Source organism: Stenella coeruleoalba (assembly GCF_951394435.1).
Source record: "Stenella coeruleoalba genome assembly, chromosome: 1".
NCBI lineage: Eukaryota > Metazoa > Chordata > Mammalia > Artiodactyla > Delphinidae > Stenella > Stenella coeruleoalba.
In genome coordinates, this window is record NC_137169.1 from 5,831,057 (window position 1) to 5,853,015 (window position 21,959).

A 21,959-nucleotide genomic window follows, 5' to 3' on the forward strand; every position below is an offset into this window, starting at 1 on the left:
ACATGATTAAATTTAAAATATAATTCTCTTTGGATTTCAAGAAAACTAGCCCAAACCTCTTAAGCAGTATCTAGAAAATATCACTTTTACCACCATTTCTGTCCCATTTTTCTGTTCTGTTAAAAGTGGTACATCTTGAAAGGCCAAGTCGTTAGCAGTTAGGAAAAAAAACTTGTTAGGGTAACCGTTGGTATTATCCAGTATGGAGTTTTTAAATTTGAAAGGTACAGTAGTGGGATCCCTCATATTTCTCCTGTGATTCTTCTCAAGAGAGTTCCAACACATCTGTGGATTTCCTCTTCACAGTTCACACACTCCTTCCTCTTCTTCTGGAAACCGGCAACTGCAGGCATCTTCCTCTTGGGCTGTTTGTACTGGTCTCATAAATGCTAAAAGTAATTTAAAAGAGAGTTATCTTTTGTTGTCTGTTTGAATCATTTAACATTCATTTTCCATAAATCCCATTTGCAGAACATCTCTCAGCAGCAAACATTTTCAACTTTAGTTTGAACCAACTCATCAGCAAGAGAGGTAATAGCAAGTATAAACGTTTTTTCAGGATTATTTAAGATTTTTTTTCATTTTACCAAATACTTTTTTATTGGTCCTGAAAAATACTAGTTTCTTTATTGTCTACAAAGGCTAAAAACAGTCTTGAGCATGAATCATTATAGCATAAAGTTAGTCATGTGCCAAACGTAACTGTAGTTTCAATTCAGCAGCACATGTTTTAGTCTTGAGGGTTACTTAGATTACACATTAGATGGCTTCTTTTGAATGAAATGCTTATGGCATCGAGATTTTAAAGTTACTCCCACTGCTTCCATCAATTAGTAAGTAAAGAACTGATTTGTGCACTAGCTTCCAGATTTTCATTTACATGGTAGTGTATAGTATTTGTGTTACTGCCGAGCAACTTTCAATCTTAAAATATATATTAAATTATATATATATATATATACATATATATATACACACACACACATATATAACTATATCCCCACACCCAAGCCCACCAGTAAATATAGATTATTTTTATAGCCTGTCAAAGCAAAAGGTCCTACCCCAATTTTACTTGCTTGTTACTATAAAAAATAACCAAAACCCAACAAGCACACTATCTCCAAGAACTTATGAAAACCTGGCAAGACATCCAGGAATACCAATGAGATGTTCTTTTCCTTTGAAATAGCATCAAAGATGAATTTTTAAATGGAAATCTGCTTCTGGAAAGATACAGTAGCCATACTTTTCCCTATTCTTCCTGCCAAGTATTGCTGAAAAGGCTGGACATTTTATGTATAACAAACGTAAGAGGAATCTGAAAGGTGGCAAGAAAGCAGACCAGTTAAGGAGCTTGGAACCCAAGGAGAAATATGGTCTTGAGTTCCCTGAGTATTCTCTCTGTTTCACATGTCCCAGACTGGGAACTGGAGAAGTAGGCTAATAAAAAAAAAATGCCCCAAGAGAAGTCTGATCTCTCTAGCTATGAAACCAGGAAAAGAGCAGAATAACAAGACTAATAGCTTTTAGATAATCACAGCTCTACTCTAGCAAAAAAAAACCATGGACCCACACCCAAGCACACCACTAAAGACACAGTAGAGAGCATAGACTTACACCCTTGCCAAGCTCTATCAAGGCTCACTGCCACATCCTCATTGGGGCAGCATCAGAGGAGTCCGAGTGGAGAGCTAGGACTTCACCACCACTCAACAGTAACAAGGCCACCCCACCCCCCACCCATTCAGTGTCAGTGGAAACCATGTGGGGAGCAGGAACAAAGTGTCTTTCCTCATCCCAGACAGGGTAGTATCTGTGGGAGCTTAGTGGGGAGCAATAACAAGGATCTACCACCCCCAGGAGGTCTAGTATAGAACCTGGACTTCCACCTCCACCTGGCAGCATCCTCCTTCCTCTGCCAGAGTGGTGTTAGAGGAACCCTGAATAAACACCAGCTTTCAATTATATCCAAAGTCTGATAACATCATAGCCAATGTCTAGGTTTCAATTTTTAAAAAAATCACTTGTCATTCTAAGAACCAGGAAGATCTCAACTTGAATAAGAAAAGGCAACAAATGCTAGCATCTAGGTGATATAGATGTTAGAGTTATCTGGCAAGGACGTTAAAGCAGCCATCATAAAGATGCCTCACGGAATTCCCTGATGGTCCAGTGGCTAAGACTCAGCAGTTTCACTGCTGAGGGCCCAAGTTCAATCCCTGGTTGGAGGAACAAAGATCCCACAAGCTGCGTGGCATGGTAAAAAAAAAGAAGCTTCAACAAGCAATTGGGAACACATTTGAAACAAATTAAAAAAAGAAAAGAAAATTTTAAAAAAGAACCAGGTGACAATTTTAGAACTGAAAAATTACAATAACCAAAATGTAAAATATCAATGAATGGGCTCAGCACAAGAATGGAGAAGACAAAGGAAAGAATCATTACCCAATGTGAACAACAGAGAGAAAAGACTAGGGAAAAAAATGAACAAAGCCTCAGAGACATGTGGGGCTATAGCCAAAAAAACTTAATATCATGTCATTGGAGTCCTTGAAGAAGAAGAGAAAGAGAGTAGGGCTGAAAAAGTATTTGAAGGAATAATGGCCAAAAATTTCCCAAATCTGGAAAAAGTCATAAATCTACAGATTCAGGAAGCTAAGTGAATGCTAAACAGGATAATCCAAAGAAATCCACACCAAGATACATTGTAGTTTAAGTTTGGAAAACGAAAAACCAAAAAAAGAAAAAAAAGAAAGAAAGAAAGAAAGAAATCTTGAAAGCAGCCAGCGAGAAGCAACACATCACTTATAGGGGAAAAACAAATTGAATGACAGTGAATTTCTTACCAGAAACCAGGCAGGCCAGAAGAAGTAGCACAACATTTTTCAAGTGCTTAAAGAAAAGAACTCTCAAGCCCAAATTCTATATCCAGTGAAAATATCTTTCAGGAGTGAAGGGGAAATCAAGAAATTTTCAGACAAAAGAAAGCCTACCCTAAAAGAATGGCTCAAGAAAATTCTCTGAACAGAAGAGAGATGATTAAAAAAAAGGTATCTTGGAACATCAGGAAGGAAGAAAGAACAACAGAAAGAGCAAATATATGGGTAAATAAACGTTCTTTCTCTTGAGTTTTCTAAATTATGTTTGATGGTTGAAGCAAAAATTATAACACTAAGATGGTTCTCAAAGCATGTAGCAGAAATATTTTAGGCAAGTATATTATAAATTGGAAGAGGTTAAAAGGATGTAAAAGGAGGTAAGATTTCTATACTTTTTTCAAACTGTTAAAATGTTGATGTAGTCTATATAAATATGTATGGTACTTAGAGCAACCACACAAGAGCTATACAGAGATACACTCGAAAAATATAAGGAGGGCTTCCCTGGTGGCGCAGTGGTTGAGAGTCCGCCTGCTGAGGCAGAGGACGCGGGTTCGTGCCCCGGTCCAGGAGGATCCCACGTGCCATGGAGCAGCTGGGCCCGTGGGCCATGGACGCTGGGCCTGCACGTCCAGAGCCTGTGCTCCGCAACGGGAGAGGCTGCAGCAGTGAGGGGCCCGCGTACCGCAAAAAAAAAAAAAGATAAACCAAAATGGAATTCTAAAAAATGTTCAAGTAATCCACAGGAATGCAGAAAAAGAAAACAGAGAAATGAATGCCAGAGAAAGCAAACAGAAAACAAAAAAATAAAATAATATCTTGAGCCCTATCATATAAATAATTACAATATATGTACATTGTTTAAATGTACCAATCAAAAGATAGAAATTAGTAGTGTGACCATTGTATGTAGTCTATAAGAAATTCACTTCAAATATAAAAATGTGGGAAGGTTGAAAGTAAAAGGATGGAAAAAGATATACCATGTATATTATTAATTTTTAAAAAAGCAGGAGTGGCTGTATTACTATCAGATAAAGTAGACTTCAGAGCAAAGAAAACCAGACATAGAGAGGGACCTTACATAATTATAAGAGTTAATTCACCAAGAAGGCATAGCAGTACTAAATATGTATACAACAAGCAACAGAGCTACAAAATAGGTGAAACAAAACTGACAAAACTGAAATGAGAAATATACAAATCCAGAATTATATTTGAAGAATTAAATGGCCTTCTCCCAAGAGTTGATAGAAACACTTGACAGAAAATCAGCAATGATATAGAAGAACTCAAAAACATTATCAATCAACAGGATCAAATCAATATTTAAGAACACTCCACCCATCTTTTCAAGTGTCTATATAACAGAGACCAAGATAGACAGTAACCTGGACCATGAACCAAACCTCAGCAAATTTACAAGAAATCATACAGAGAGTGTCCTCTTATTATAGTGGAATTAAAATACACATCAACAGCAGAAAGAAAACAAGAAAATCACCAAAAACTTGGAAACTGAAAAACACACTTTTAAATAATCAAGAGAAAAACAAAAAATACACCAAACTGAATGAAAATGAAAAAAACAACATATCAAAATGTGTGGATGCAGCTAATTCAGTACTGAGAAAGAAATTTATAATGTGAAGTTCTTATATTAGAAAGACAAAAAGTCCCAAGGTTCGGAACCAAGATGGCGGAGTAGAAGTACCTGCACTCACTCCCTCTTGAGAGAACACCAGAATCACAAGTAGCTGCCGGACAATCATCGACAGGAAGACACTGGAACTCATCAAAAAAGATGCCTCACATGCAAAGACAAAGGAGAAGCCACAATGAGATAGTAGGAGCTGTGCAATCACAGTAAAATCAAATCTCATAAATGCTGGGTGGGTGACTCACAGACTGGAGAACACTTATACCACAGAAGTCCACCACTGGAGTGAAGGTTCTGAGTCCCACGTCAGCTTCCCAACCTGGGGGTCTGGCAACGGCAAGAGGAATTCCTAGAGAATCAGACTTTGAAGGCCAGTGGGATTTGATTGCAGTACTTTGACAGGACTGGGGTAAACAGAGACTCCACTCCTGGAGGGCACACACAAAGTTGTGTGCGCATCGGGACCCAGGGAAGGAGCAGTGATCCCATAGGAGACTGAACCAGACCTACCTGCTAGTGTTGGAGGGTCTCCTGCAGACGTGGGGGGTGGCTGTGGCTCACCAGGGGGACAAGGACACTAGTAGCAAAAGTTCTGGGAAGTACTCCTTGGCGTGAGCCCTCCAAGAGTCTGTCACTAGCCCCATCAAAGAGCCCAGGTAGGCTCCAGTGTTGGGTTGCCTCAGGCCAAACAACGAACAGGGAGGGAACCCAGCCCCACTCATCAGCAGTCAAGTGGATTAAAGTTTTACTGAGCTCTGCCCACCAGAGCAACAGCCAGCTCTACCCACCACCAGTCCCTCTCATCAGGAAGCTTGCACAAGCTCCTTAGATAGCCTCATCCACCAGAGAGCAGACAGCAGAAGCAAGAAGAACTACAGTCCTGCAGCCTGTGGAACGAAAACCACATTCACAGAAAGATAGACAAGATGAAAAGTCAGAGGGCTATGTACCAGATGAAGGAAAAGATAAAACCCCAGAAAAACAACTAAACGAAATGGAGATAGGCAACCTTCCAGAAAAAGAATTCAGAATAATGATAGTGAAGATGATCCAGGACCTCGGAAAAAGAATGGAGGCAAAGATCGAGAAGATGCAAGAAATGTTTAACAAAGACCTAGAAGAAATAAAGAACAAACAAACAGAGATGAACAATACAATAAGTGAAATGAAAGCTACACTAGAAGGATTCAATATCAGAATAACTGAGGCAGAAGAACGGATAAGTGATCTGGAAGACAGAATGGTGGAATTGACTGCCATAGAACAGAATAAAGAAAATAGAATGAAAAGAAATGAAGGCAGCCTAAGAGACTTCTGGGGCAACATTAAACGCAACAACATTCGCATTATAGGTGTCCCAGAAGGAGAAGAGAGAGAGAAAGGACCAGAGAAAATATTTCAAGAGATTATAGTCAAAAACTTCCCTAACATGGGAAAGGAAATAGCCACCCAAGGCCAGGAAGTGCAGAGAGTCCCATACAGGATAAACCCAACGAGAAACACGCTGAGACACATAGTACTCAAACTGGCAAAAATTAAAGACAAAGAAAAACAATTGAAAGCAGCAAGGGAAAAATGACAAATAACATACAAGGGAGCTCCCATAAGGTTAACAGCTGATTTCTCAGCAGAAACTCTACAAACCAGAAGGGAGTGGCATGATATACTTAAAGTGATGAAAGGGAAGAACCTACAACCAAGATTACTCTACACAGCAAGCATCTCATTCAGATTTGATGGAGAAATCAAAAGCTTTACAGATAAGCAAAAGCTAAGAGAATTCAGCACCACCAAACCAGCTCTACAACAAATGCTAAAGAAACTTCTCTAAGTGGGAAACACAAGAGCATAGGACCTACAAAAACAAACCCAAAACAATTAAGAAAATGGTCATATGAACATACATATTGATAATTACCTTAAATGTGAATGGATTAAATGCTCCAACCAAAAAACACAGGCTTGTTGAATAGCAAGATCCATCTATATGCTGTCTACAAGAGACCCACTTCAGAACTAGGAACGCATACAGACTGAAAGTGAGAGGATGGAAAAGGTATTCCATGCAGATGGAAATCCAAAGAAAGCTGGAGTAGCAATACTCATATCAGATAGAATATACTTTAAAATAAAGAATCTTACAAGAGACAAGGATGGACACTACATAATGATCAAGGGATCAATCTCAGAAGAAGATATATCAATTATAAATATATATGCACCCAACATAGGAGCACCTAAATACATAAGGCAACTGCTAACAGCTATAAAAGAGGAAATCGACAGTAACACAATAATAGTGGGGGGCTGAAACACCTCACTTACACCAATGGACAGATCATCCGAAATGAAAATAAATAAGGAAAGAGAAGCGTTAAATGACACAATAGACCAGAGAGATTCAATTAATATTTATAAGACATTCCATCCAAAAACAGCAGATTACACTTTCTTCTCAAGCGCACATGGAACATTCTCCAGGATAGATCACATCTTGGGGCACAAATTAAGCCTCAGTAAATTTAAGAAAACTGAAATCACATCAAGCATCTTTTCTGACCACAACGCTATGAGATTAGAAATCAATTACAGGGAAAAACCGTAAAAAACACAAAACATGGATGCTAAACAATATGTTACTAAATATCCAAGAGATCACTTAAGAAATCAAAGAGGAAATCAAAAATTACCTAGAGACAAATGACAATGAAACACGATGATCCAAAACCTATGGGATGCAGCAAAAGCAGTTCTAAGAGGTAAGTTTATAGCTATACAAGCCTACCTCAAGAAACAAGAAAACTCTCAAATAAACAACTAACCTTACACCTAAAGGAACTAGAGAAAGAAGAACAAACAAAACCCAAAGTTGGCAGAAGGAAAGAAATCATAAAGATCAGAGCAGAAATAAGTGAAATAGAAACACAGAAAACAATAGCAAAGATCAATAAAACTAAAAGCTGGTTCTTTGAGACGATAAGCAAAATTGATAAACCATTAGCCAGACTCATCAAGAAAAAGAGAGAGAGGACTCAAATCAATAAAATTAGAAATGAAAAAGGAGAAGTTACAAGAGACACCACAGAAATACAAAGCATCCTAAGAGACTACTACAAGCAACTCTATGCCAATAAAATGGACAACCTGGAAGAAATGGACAAATTCTTAGAAAGGTATAACCTTCCAAGACTGAACCAGGAAGAAATAGAAAATATGAACAGACCAATCACAAGGAATGAAATTGAAGCTGTGATTAAAAATCTTCCAACAAACAAAAGTCCAGGACCAGGTGGCTTCACAGGTGAATTCTATCAAACATTTAGAGAAGAGCTAACACCCATCCTTCTCAAACTCTTCCAAAAAATTGCAGAGTAAGGAACACTCCCAAACTCATTCTACGAGGTCACCATCACCCTGATACCAAAACCAGACAAAGATGTCACAGAAAAAGAAAATTACAGACCAATATCACTGATGAATATAGATGCAAAAATCCTCAACAAAATACTAGCAAACAGAATCCAACAACACATTAAAAGGATCATACACCATGATCAAGTGGGATTTATCCCAGGGATGCAAGCCTTCTTCAATATATGCAAATCAATGAATGTGATAAACCATTTAACAAATGGAAGAATAAAAACCATACGATCATCTCAATAGAGGCAGAAAAAGCTTTTGACAAAATTCAACACCCATTTATGATAAAAGCTCTCCATAAAGTGGGCATAGAGGGAACCTACCTCAACATATTAAAGGCCATATATGAGAAACACACAGCAGACATCATTCTCAATGGTGAAAAACTGAAAGCATTTCCTCTAAGATCAGGAACAAGACAAGGATGTCCACTCTCACCACTATTATTCAACATAGTTTTGGAATTCCTAGCCATGGCAATCAGAGAAGAAAAAGAAATAAAAGGAACCCAAATCAGAAAAGAAGAAACTACACTGTCACTTTGCAGATGACATGATACTATACATAGAGAAATCTAAAGATGCCACCAGGGCTTCAGTGGTGGTGCAGTGGTTGAGAATCCGCCTGCCGATGCAGGGGACATGGGTTCGTGCCCCGGTCCGGGAAGATCCCACATGCCGCGGAGAGGCTAAGCCCATTAGACATGGCCGCTGAGCCTGCGGGTCCGGAGGCTGTGCTCCTCAACGGGAGAGGCCACAGCAGTGAGAGGCCTGCGTACCGCAAAAAAAAAAAAAAAAAAAAAAAAATGCCACCAGAAAACTACTAGAGCTAATCAATGAATTTGGTAAAGTTGCAGGATACAAAATTAATGCACAGAAATCTCATGCATTCCTATATACTAATGATGAAAAATCTGAAAGAGAAATTAAGGAAACACTCCCATTTACCATTGCAACAAAAAGAATAAAATACCTAGGAATAAACCTACCTAATGAGACAAAAGACCTGTATGCAGAAAACTATAAGACACTGATGAAAGAAATTAAAGATAATACCAACAGATGGAGAGATATACCATGTTCTTGGATTGGAAGAATCAATATTGTGAAAATGACTATACTACCCAAAGCAATCTACAGATTCAATGCAATCCCTATCAAATTACCAATGGCATTTTTTACGGAACTAGTACAAAAAATCTTAAAATTTGTGTGGAGACACAAAAGACCCTGAATAGCCAAAGCAGTCTTGAGGGCAAAAAACGGAGCTGGAGGAATCAGACTCTCTGACTTCAGACTATACTACAAAGCTACAGTAATCAAGACAATATGATACTGGCACAAAAACAGAAACATAGATCAATGGAACAGGATAGAAAGCCCAGAGATACACCCACACACCTATAGTCAACTAATCTAGGACAAAGGAGGCAAGGATATACAAAGGAGAAAAGACAGTCTCTTCAATAAGTGGTGCTGGGAAAACTGGACAGCTACATGTAAAAGAATGAAATTAGAACACTCCCTAACACCATACACAAAAATAAACTCAAAATGGATTAGAGATCTAAATGTAAGACCGGACACTATAAAACTCTTAGAGGAAAACATAGGAAGAACACTCTTTGACATAAATCACAGCAAGATCTTTTTTGACCCACCTCCTAGAGTAATGGAAATAAAAACAAAAATAAACAAATGGAACCTCATGAAACTTCAAAGCTTTTGCACAGCAAAGGAAACCATAAACAGGATGAAAAGACAACCCTCAAAATGGGAGAAAATATTTGCAAAATGAATCAATGGACAAAGGATTAATCTCCAAAATATATAAACATCACATGCAGTTCAATATTAAAAAAACAAACAACCCAATCCAAAAATGGGCAGAAGATTTAAATAGACATTTCTCCAAAGAAGACAAAACAGATGGCCAAGAAGCACATGAAAAGCTGCTCAACATCACTAATTATTAGAGAAATGCAAATCAAAACTACAATGAGGTATCACCTCACACCAGTTAGAATGGGCATCATCAGAAAATCTACAAACAACAAATGCTGGAGAGGGTGTGGAGAAAAGGGTACCCTCTTGCACTGTTGGTAGGAATGTAAATTGATACAGCCACTATAGAGAGCAGTATGGAGGTTCCTTAAAAAACTAAGAATAGAATTACCATATGATCCAGCAATCCCACTACTGGGCATATACCCAGAGAAAACCATAATTCAAAAGACACATACACCCCAATGTTCATTGCAGCACTATTTACAATAGCCAGGTTATGGAAGCACCCTAAATGCTCATCGACAGATGAATGGATAAAGAAGATGTGGTACATATATACAATGGAATATTAGCCATAAAAAGGAATGAAATTGGGTCATTTGTAGAGACGTGGATGGATCTAGAGACTGTCATACAGAGTGAAGTAAGTCAGAAAGAGACAAACAAATATCGTATATTAATGCATATATGTGGAACCTAGAAAAATGGTACAGATGAACCAGTTTTCAGGACAGAAATTGAGACACAGATGTAAAGAACAAACGTATGGACACCAAGGGGGGAAAGCGGCTGCGTGGGGGGAGGTGGTGTGATGAACTGGGAGATTGGGATTGACATGTATACACTGATGTGTATAAAATTGATGACTAATAAGAACCTGCTGTATAAAATGATAAATAGGGCTTCCCGGGTGGCGCAGTGCTTGAGAGTCCACCTGCCGATGCAGGCAACACGGGTTCGTGCCCCGGTCCGGGAAGATCCCACATGCCACGGAGTGGCTGGGCCCTTGAGCCATGGCTGCTGAGCCTGCGCATCCGGAGCCTGTGCTCCACAACGGGAGAGGCCACAACAGTGAGAGGCCTGCGTACCGCAAAAAATTAATTAATTAATTAAATTAAAAAAATATAATCCCCCCCACGAAAAAAATATATAAAAATAAAGCACTAACCTTGGAAATGGTCATTATATCATTAAAAAAAAAAAGAAAGAGAAAATGTCTCAAACCAATAACATAAGCTTCCACCTGAATAGAAAAAGAACAAAATAAATCCAAAGCAAGCAAAAGAAATGAAATAATAAAGGTAAAAGCAGAAACTAGTGAAATTGAAAACAGAAAAATAATAGAGCAAATCAATGAAACAAAGACCTGGTTCTTTGAAAAGTTCAATAAAATTGACAAATCTCTATCAAGACTGATTCAGAAAAAAAAGAGAGAAGACACACATTACCAATATCAGTAGGTGATATCACTACAGACCTGCATACAACAAAAAATAGTAAGGAAATAGTATAAATAACTTAAACACATAAATTTGACAACTTAGATGAAATGGACCAAGTCCTCAAAAAACATAAACTATCACAATTCACTCAGTATGAATCAAATAACTTGAGTCCCTATAATTATTAAGGCAATTGAATTTGTAATTAAGGAGCTCCAAAAAGAAAGCTCCAGGTTCAGATAGTTTCACTAGAGAATTCTATAAACTATTTAAAGAAGAATTAACACCAATTCTACACAACTTCTTCCAGAAAACAGAAGACGGAACATGTCTCAACTTATCTGAGGAAGTCAATATTACCCTGATACCAAAACCAGACAAAGACAGTACTAGAAAAGAAAACCACAGATCAATATTCCTCATGAGTATAGCTGCAAAAATTCTTAACAAAATATTAGTGAAGAGAATTCAGACATATATAAAAATAATTATATACCATGACTAAGTGGAGTTTAGTCCAGGGATTCAAGGCTAGTTTGAAATTCAAAAATCCATCTATCTCATTCATCATCTCAACAGGCTAAAGAAGAAAAATCACATAATCAAATCAATTGATACAGAAAAAAGCACCTGACAAAATTCAACCCTCCTTCATGATTAAAAAAAAAAAAAATCTTCAGAACACTTTCTCAACTTGATAAAGAATAGCTACTAAAACTCTGTAGCTCACATCATACCTACTGGTGAAAGACTGAATGCTTTTCCCCAAAGATTAGAAGCAAGGCGAAGATGTTCCCTCTCGCCACTCTTATGCAACATAGTACTGGACATTCTAGCCAGAATAATAAGACAAGAAAAGAAATAAAAGGCATATAGATGGGAAATGAAAAGAAATAAAGCTATTTTTTTTTGCAGATGACACTACAGTCTATGTAAAAAATCCCAAGGAATCTACAAAATAACCTAGAACTAGTAAGCAAGTTCAGCAAAATCACAGGACACAAAATCAAACTACAAAAACCAACTGTATTTCTATATACTAGCAATGAACACGTCAAAACCAAAATTTAAGATACCACATCATCTGCAATTGTTAAATATAAATACTAAGGCCTAAATTTAACAAAACATGTGTGGGACTTGTATGCTGAAAACCACAAAATGCTGATGAAAGAAATCAAAGAAAATATACCTAAATGGAGAGACATACTGTGTTCATGGATAGGAATAGTTAACATAGTAAAGATGTCAATTCTCCCTGAATTGATATACAGATTTAACACAATTGCTATCAGAATCCCAGCCCACTTTTTGCAGATAGGGATAAGATTATCTAAAATTTGTATAGAAATGCAAACAAACTAGAATAGCCAAAACAATTTTGAAAAAGAAGAATAACGTGGGAGGACTCACTCTCCCCTATACCCAATTTCAAGACTGTTTTACAGCTACCGTAACCAAGACTGTGTGGTATTGGCAGAAGGTAAAGCACACATATCAGTGGAACAGAAGAGAGAAACCAGAAAGAGTCCCCACACAAGTACAGCCAACTGACTTTTGACAAAAGTGCAAAAGCAATTCAATGGAGGAAGGATAATCTTCTCAATAAATGATGCTGAAGCTGTTGGACACCCATCAGCAAAAAAAAAAATAAAAATAATTTTAAAATATTGACTTGAAACTCTCACACCTTATACAAAACTTAACTAAAAATGAAGCATAGATTTAAATAGAAAACCTTTGGAAGATAACATAGGAGAAAGTCTAAATCTTTGGGACCTAGGACTTGGTAAAGAGTTCTTCGGCATAATCCCATAAATGAAAAAAATTGGCCAATTGGCCTTCATCAAAATTAAAAACTTTTTGTCTGCAGAAGATCATGTGAAGAGGATGAAAAGGCAAGCTACAGACTGGGAGAAAATACTTACAAACCTCACATCTGATAAAGGACTCATATCGAGGAGATATAAAAAACTCTCAAATGTCAAAAGTAAAACAAAGAGTCCAGTTAGAAAATGGGTAAAAGACATGAAGGAACATTTCACTGAAGAAGATATACAGATGGGAAATAAGTACATGAAAAGACGTTCAACCCTTAGGGAAAGGCAAATTAAGACCACAGTGAGATATCAGTACATACCTATTAGAACAGCTGAAATTAAAAATTGCTGCAATACAAACTGCTGGTGAAGATGAGGAGAAACTCTCCTACGTTGCTGGTGGAATGTTAAATGGTACAACTCCTCTGGAAAAGTGTTTAGCAGTTTCTTAAAAAACTAAATACATACTTAGCATATGACCCAGTAATTGCACTCCTGGGCATTTATCTTAAAGATATGGAAACTTATGTCCACACAGATCTGTACTTGATTATTCATAGCAGCTCTAATGTAACAGTCATAAACTGGAAACAACCAAAATGTCTCTCGATAGGTGAATGGTAAAACACACTGTGGTACAACCTCACCTTACAACACTAGCCAGCAATAAAAAAGAGTCAACTATTGAAACACAACTCAGATGGATCTCAATGGCATTTGCTGAGGGGAAAAAGCCAGTCTTAAAAGGTCTCTTATTTATGATCCATTTATATATCGTATGATACTATTTATATAACATTCTTGAAATGACAAAATTACAGAGATGGAAAACATATCTGTAGTTATGAGGGGTTAGGGATGGTGGGGGAAAGGGAGTGTTTGGAGTATAAACACTAGCAGGAGGAGACTTTGTGGCGATGGAATAGTTCTGTATTTTGATTGTGCTAGTGGTTTACACCAAACTACACATGTGATAAAATGACATACAGTAAACTAAACACACGCCATGTGCCAATGTCAGTTGCCTGGTTTTGATATTGTACTGTAGTTACGTACGATGTAACCCCAGGAGTGGCACATAAGATTTTTCTGTACTGTTTTTACAACTTCTTGTGAATCCCTATTTCAAAATAGAAAGTTTTTAAAAATAACCTAAAAATTTTTTAAATGGATTACTTTTCCATTGAAACTCACTAATTACTCATAAGTACTTTTGAAAATCATTTTATAAAGACCTTTACTGTAGATTGGGGTAAAGCTGGGAGGGATAGTTGTTTAAAACAGAGGTTTCAGTGAGAACTTAAAGCTTAAATCAGAGGTTTAGACCTCAAAAAGAGAGTCAACCCACAGGGTCGGAAAATATATTTGCAGCACATGAACAGTAGACTAAAACATTCCTATAGGTTAATAAGAAAAGGACAAACAACCCAGTGGGAAAAGGCTCAAAAGATCAGGCACTTTGCAAGAGAGGAAATCCAAATGACCAATATAACATGAAAAGATGTCCAGTCTCACTAGTAATCAGGGAAATGCAAATTAAAACCACGAGATACTACTATACACCCACCAGACAGATAAAAATTAAGAAGTCTGATGACACTAGGTAGTAGCAAGGGTTGGAGCAAAAAGAACTCTCATATGCTGCTGTGAAAGTGTAAATGAGGTCTATTATTCTGGAAAACAGTTTGGTAAATCTAGTACTAAGGACCAAGATACACATTCCTCATGTCCCAGCAATTTTATTCCCAGGTTAAAAACAAAACAAAAACAGAAACATGTGCTTATGTGTACTGAGATACGTAGACAAAAATATTCAAATATCACTGTCTGTAAGAGCCCCAAATTGGAAACAACCCAAGTGTCCAGGAATATTAAGATGGGTAAACAAACTATGATACAGTCATTCAAGAGAAGAGTATTCAACACTGGAAATCAACTAAAGATAAATGCCACACGTGGATGAATCATAAAGATACAAAGTTGAGTGAAAAGGGGAAGGAAAATGTAGAACAGATACAGTGTGATTCCACTTGTCTGAAGTTCACAAGCAACTAAATTAAACCCTGTTTTTAGGTAGCAAAACTATAAATAAGAGCAAGGAAGTGAACACCGTAAGAATCTAGTTGTGGTTAGCACTAGTGGAAGGAAGGTTTTCATCTGGAAGGAACACAAGAAGCGCTTCCGGGGAGCAGAGTATGTTCTGTTTCTTGACCTGGGTAGAGTTACACAGGTGTTCGTCTTACAGTTTGTTAAACTTTATGCCTATGCATTTTCCTGTATATTTCAAAATGTTCAAAAGTTTTATATTGTTTTCAGAAAGAAACTTTATACAAATTAGTGTACTGCATCTTTAGAGAAGACTTTGCTAATACTTCCCCTCCTATATTTTTAACAACCCACAAACTGACACTCTCTAGTCTTATGGTGGCTTGGGCTACATCACAGAGCTCTCAGAGCGCTCCTCCTATACATGAATCCCTCTTAGTAAGTCTAGCCTGCTATCTATGGTTCTGTTCTCCACAAAGACAAAAATGCAGCGCTTCCCTGGTGGTGCAGTGGTTGAGAGTCCGCCTGCCGATGCAGGGGACACGGGTTCGTGCCCCGGTCCGGGAAGATCCCACATGCTGCGGAGCGGCTGGGCCCGTGAGCCATGGCCGCTGAGCCTGCGCGTCCAGAGCCTGTGCTCCGCAACGGGAGAGGCCACAACAGTGAGAGGCCCGCGTACCGCAAAAAAAAAGAAAAAAAAAAAGAAAAGAAAAATGCAGATTGCCCCCATCTCTAAGCCTTTTGGAATAAATGTTAATAGCATTCATTTAGTGAGTATTGACCCTGTGCCAGGCACTTGCCCAGTTCCTTATAGAAATACTATCTGGCTTCATGAATGGTATCCATTATTGAAATTTCTCATTTAATCCAGATCCCTGTCCTAATAATTCATCTCATTAGACCCACTTTAAGCTCCCTCCTTGTTCTCTAGGCCTTCTTCTAGCTGTGGGTCTAGTTCAGGTTAAGGCCATTCATCAGCCAGAGGAGAAGTGCGAGACGGGGCAACGTTATTTTTGATTCCTCTTTGTCAGGGTCCTGTATCCACAGCTGAGTGGCCACACACACACACACACACACACACACACACACAGTGGCCCAAGGCTGCAGCGTACTTCAAGTGGGCATTTTTCTGGCACCTTCGGATTATGGGCTGCCATCACCAGGCTTTCTCCACGTCAGCGTCACTGACATCTGGGGACGGCTAACTCTCTGTGGTGGGGCCGTCCTGTGTATTGTAGGAAATTTAGCAGCATCGCTGAACTCCACTCACTAGATGCCAGGAGCAAAGCACTCCCTACCCCACCGCTTAGACTGTGACCACCAAAACTCTCCAGGCATTGCCAGATGTCCCCTTGGGGGCCAAATTGTCCCACTTGATAACCACTGTGCTATACTAACCTAGCTTCTGTAACTTAAAACAAATCATCTTTCTCTTTCTACTGTAAAAAGCCTAGCCTCAAAAAGCTCATAATGAATTTCCCTGGTGGCACAGTGGTTAAGAATGCACCTGCCAATGCAGAGGACACGGGTTCGAGCCCTGGTCCGGGAAGATCCCACATGCCGCGGAGCAACTAACCCCGCGAGCCACAGCTACTGAGCCCATGTGCCACAACTACTGAAGCCCTCAAGCCTAGAGCCCGTGCTCCGCAGCAAGAGAAGCCACCGCAATGAGAAGCCCGTGCACCGCAATGAAGAGTAGCCCCCGCTCACCGCAGCTAGAGAAAGCCCGCGCGCAGCAACGAAGACCCAATGCAGCCAAAAATAAATAAATAAATAGTTTTTTTTATAAAAAGGCTCATATCTAACACTTTTATGTTCCTCTTACGTTGTTTGAATATATACAGAAGCTTCTTTCTGCCCTGTTTAACCACAGAGAAACGGAGCACCACGAAGGACGCCAAGAACAGCACTGCAGTCGACGTCAGTGCAAGAAAGAAGATAATGATCCGGTTGGTGTGACCTTTAAAACAGAACAAAAGGAGAAATTCAGACAAAAATAAAAGTTTGCAAATATGCTGATATTTATATTTGCGTTTGTAAACCCTTAAGCATGGGAAGTCGTGCCTTGGGCATCTCCCACCAGCTATCTTAGTAAACTTGCCTGCTTGTTAAGAAAACGTTTTTTACAACCTTAGTCATTTTCCTAGAAGCCCACAGAAATTAAGTGGTTTGGCCTTTCTAGCCTATAGGAAACATGGAACTCTATAATCGCCATTACTTGGCGTTATCAAAGGTGTAATGTCTGCTTGGGTGCAGTCTCACCTCGCTCTGCTTACTAATGTGGAATTCAGAGTGAATAAGAAGCACCCGAAGAAATGGATGGGTCCCTGGAAGCCAGGGTAAGAGGAGGAAGGCATGTCGAGGTGCCTGCTAGAGGCAGAGATGCAAGGCATCAGGAGTGACTTAGACACCAATCCGAATGGCCACATACATTCATTTGATTTAACAGCAACAAACCAGCTACCTGGCTCTCCCCCAGGGGCAGGCATGACGGTGGAGGATGCACCTGGAGAGAAGTCAGCTGATGCCGGTCCGCATACCACATCGCTTTCCTTCGTCCCATTCACAAGGACAGACTTCCCATCCAAAGAACAGCTTAGATGGTCCAATGAAAAGAGTTCAAATCATTAATTCAGGTACGGATCATTCTAATTAAAAAAGACTGACATTTTCTACCCAGGAAAGCAGTTCTGGTGAAAAAGATGTGTGGATCTGGGTTCATAGGCAAAGCAAAGATATTTTGAAAAACTTCTACTTGACCATCTGGGCTTCTACCAATGTTCACTTGGCTTTCGTGGCTCTCCACAATTCATCCCACTCTATCTACCTAATTGGATTCTTCTTTCTTCCCAGGCTGGGGAGGCCTGTCCCACGACAGCTTGCTTCAGGCTGTTGCCTGGTTAGTCTCTCACCCCCACCTTCTTAAGCATATTTGACCATCTCTGGCACACAGGAAGGACAGACAAGTTAGCCTAGGGTTAGGAGCTCCTAACTCCCAGGCTAGTTAGGAGACTCCTGGTCAGTCTGATGTGTTGGCATCAGACTGACCAGGGTTTGAGCCCTGGCTCGGTCCCTTCGTAGAATGACCTTGGGCAAGTTGGGAAATCGCTCTAAGCCTCAGTTTTCTCATCTGAAAAATAAGATATACATGTCCCAGGGCTGTTGTGAAGAGTAAACGACACTACGTGCCTGACTTACTCCCTGTAAACGGTAGCCATCCATCATCATTGTCCACATCACCATCATCATTGTCCTGTGTCTTTCCCCTGCCTCTTTTTATCTAAAGCAAATCCACCTATTCTCCAAAACCCAGTTCGATCCCACTGTCCATGCAGACTCACTTCCCTGCTCTGAACTATTTGTGTCAAAAGACAAACAAACAAACAAAAAACAACAAAAACAACTTTCTAATCTGTTATGGACCAATACTTTTGTAACACACAATAAGAATGTAAATGTAAAATAATGATAAAAATGATTTTCTAGTAAGAAGATCAAAGGCAAAAAGAACAAAAGTGTAAAAAATACACTGTTGGTTATTTTATTACCTGTGGTAGTCTTGTTTCCCCAAGACTATGTTAAAGCTTTTGAGGGAAGGAAACATACTTTACCCTCTTCTGTATCATTATCAATGCTGGCACTGAACACTTGAAGGTGGGTTGATCACTGGGGGAAAGTCAGAGGCAGCAAAGAGATTGGAAGGACACAGAAGGACACCTGGGGCAGACAGTAGCTAAGTTCCACTGGCAAATCTGACCTCATTGTTCTGGGCAGTACTTCTGGAGAAAATGCCCACTTTGGCAATCTAGTCACAATTACCCCATACTGTTCCCATACCACCTATTTGCATGTTATTCTATGTCTACACTTGATAGGTTTAAAAAAGCATCAGTGATCACATTCCTTGTCTTTAGAAAAGTTAAGCCAGATACTTTATGTTGTAAGCAGAAAGAAATGATACGTACTCTGTCCAAGGTTTACAGTCACCATGTTCCCGATCATTAAATGTCCCAAAGGAACAGTCTTTACAACCTTTTGTAAAAATTAAAGGAATAATGAAAAAGGAAGCATTTTAATCATTTTTAACTTTCTCTGTGATGAACATGATCACATAATAATAAAGTCATTAACTTAATAAAATCTGTACCGATTGTCTAACAATTCTTCCTGAATTTCATTAGTGATGAACAATTCTTCTTGAATAGTTTGTGATGAACATAATCCCATAATAAAGTCATTAACTGAATACAATCTACATAGATTGTTCAACCGTTTTTCTTGAAATGAAACCTTAATGCGACTAAAGGTTTTATTCTAGTTGTACATAGAGTATTGTATATGCATGTATAGGATGCATGAAAAGGCATGGTTCTGGTGAAAAACGAATGTGATTTCAAATTATTTCCATTGATTGAGAAATAATTTTGTAAATATCAGATACTTAGCAGTTCATTACTATTACTTAAAGGTTCTACAAATCTACGTTTTATTTTGTAATCAAAGGACCAAGAACTAAGTTAACAACATATGACTAGACCACAAATTGGCACTAGATAGAAGAGGAAACCTACCCTCTTTTGTTAATTCTTGACCTTGTTTACAGTCCTCTTCACACATGTTACATCCTTCTCCCAGGCAGTAGAATCCCGGCACACACTCACACTCTGCATTGCTGGTGGAGGAACACGCTTTCTTGGTCCTGAAAACACCTACAAAGTCCCCCAGTGTTATAATACCCTTGATCTCCAAATCCAGGAAGCAAATTTATGTTCTGCAATAAAAACTATGCTTGTTCTACTTAGAATGGTCCTAATGGTCTCAGAGTATAAAGTTGACTTTTAAATATCTATAGAAGACTTTTTTACATTTTGCTAATTAAAAAATTCTCTCTTGTCTAATGAATATTTCCTCTAATATTTAAAAAGCTCAATCCACCAATAGTTGCTATTACAGTAAATTATTTTACTGGACCTTCCTATTAACAGAGGAACCAGCCTATTTGACACTTCAGATTTTCAAAAGAGATCAGTACACTCGGGAATAAAAGCTTGTCTTCCCAACACATATCTGGATGAAGAATATATCTTTTAAATCATACCTTCACACTTCCTGCATACGTCACAGGCCTTTTGTCCACTTGTGCTGGAGAAACTATTTGAAGGACAAGGAGTGCAAAGCTCATGCTTGTTTTTCCCACAGAAAGTACCTAAAAAGGGTAGATAAGAGCTGTACATGTTTGACAATGGACCATCATCACCCAAAGCATTATGAGGTTCACAGGAAAACCAGAATATGAAACAAAGATTCGTTTTCTAGGTACCACAGTGATAGACTTTATTTGTTGATTGACTGTTTTAAATTATCCATTTGAAAGATTGCCCTAAGCATAATCACAGAATTAAAAATAACAAAGTATAGATATTGCAACAAAAAAATCAATGGAAGGAAAATAGTTTCCTTTACCTATTGAATAAAACAGAATGATTTCTCATGATTAATCCAGGACACCAGTGACTGGATTCAGGAGATCAATGTCCTTTATTGGCACACTACAGTTGAAAGGTGTCTGCCTTTTCCCACTCTGTTAAGCCTCCTGCCACTTGCTTATTCCCTGCTGCACCCCCCAGTCTGAGCACTGTCTGCACACGCAAAACTAACATTTGTTGAGGTCTTTCCCTGTGCCGTGCACTGATCTAAGCCCATCATAGGATCCTCCCAGCAATCAATCCTGTGAGATAGGTTCTCATATCATCCCCAGATGATGAAGCTGGAGCACAAGAGTTTAAGTGACAAGCCTGCATTCACACAGCTAAGATGTAGCATTCAAGAAATGTAATGCAGGTTCTTGTAAATGAATGAATCAAAGATCATTACTGCGGGGGAGGGATAAATTAGAAGTTTGGGATTAACAGATACACACCACTGTATATAAAATAGATAAACAACAAGGACCTACTGTACAGCACAGGGGACTATATTCAATATCTTGTAATATACATATATATATAAATATCTTTGCTGTATGCCTGAAACTAACACAATATTGTAAATCAGCTATAGTTCAATTTTTTAAAAAAATCATTAAAACAGAGCTCATACGCCCTGACTACCAGACTAACTGAACCATGTTTTCAGCAGAACAGATCAAGCACACATGTTAATTTGGTCCTTACCCGCTGAACAGTTACTGCAGAAATCCTGCAATGATCTTGTCCTCTCGAAATTCATGACCAACAGCACAGTAGCCACTATGTTGTAATAGCAATTTCCCATGATGAAATCTTGCAGAGACGTATTAGCCAAGCAGATTCCAAAAGAATTTTAATCAAAGTAGCTGGTTTCACATGTACCACTCTGCAAAAGGTGAAAGTTTCCTAGGATGAGGTGGTTTCTCCTTTCAGAATTACCTACAGTTCAGCTATCATCTGTACAATTCTACACGATCATAACTCAGGGTTTGCAGGAAAAATTAATGATGGAATACCATGGAAAAGGTAGCAAATTCATAGAAACTTCTAGGATAAGAGAAGCAAGACTCAACACATAGCTTTCTGTAGATTTGCCAAAGTCTAAGAGTGTACTTTCCAACATGTTTTGCTGAAATGCAGAAATAACAATAGCAAGAACTTTTGGGGACTTTCATAGATATTTAGCATTAGCGTCTAGATTTCAACAATGCCTGTGGCTTGCTGCCCCTGAAATATAGTCCTTAAAGAGAGAATCTGTCAGGGGCATCCAACAGTTCAGCTCAGTGAGAAGACATCTCATTATTACTATTCTCCCTTTGTCCAAACAGCATGTGGAATTTCAACACCTAGTTGCTAAAATGTTGAAACACCTCCTTGGTCAACTCATTATCACATTTTCTTAATAGACATGTATCTGCTCATTTTGAGATT

The 21,959-nt window shown here is 38.6% G+C and overlaps 1 protein-coding gene across 1 annotated transcript; it reads right to left on the reverse strand.

The window, feature by feature from the left end:
- Positions 1-238: 238 nt before the first annotated feature.
- TNFRSF9 (TNF receptor superfamily member 9) lies at positions 239-21,333 on the reverse strand (the record flags this gene model as incomplete). Its single annotated transcript, XM_079936176.1, has 7 exons — positions 239-389; positions 16,886-17,020; positions 17,525-17,655; positions 19,026-19,092; positions 19,632-19,769; positions 20,159-20,266; positions 21,234-21,333. 7 exons carry the CDS (start codon positions 21,331-21,333, stop codon positions 301-303), a joined length of 768 nt encoding a protein of 255 aa, XP_079792302.1. The 3' UTR covers positions 239-300.
- Between the last annotated feature and the right edge of the window lie 626 nt (positions 21,334-21,959).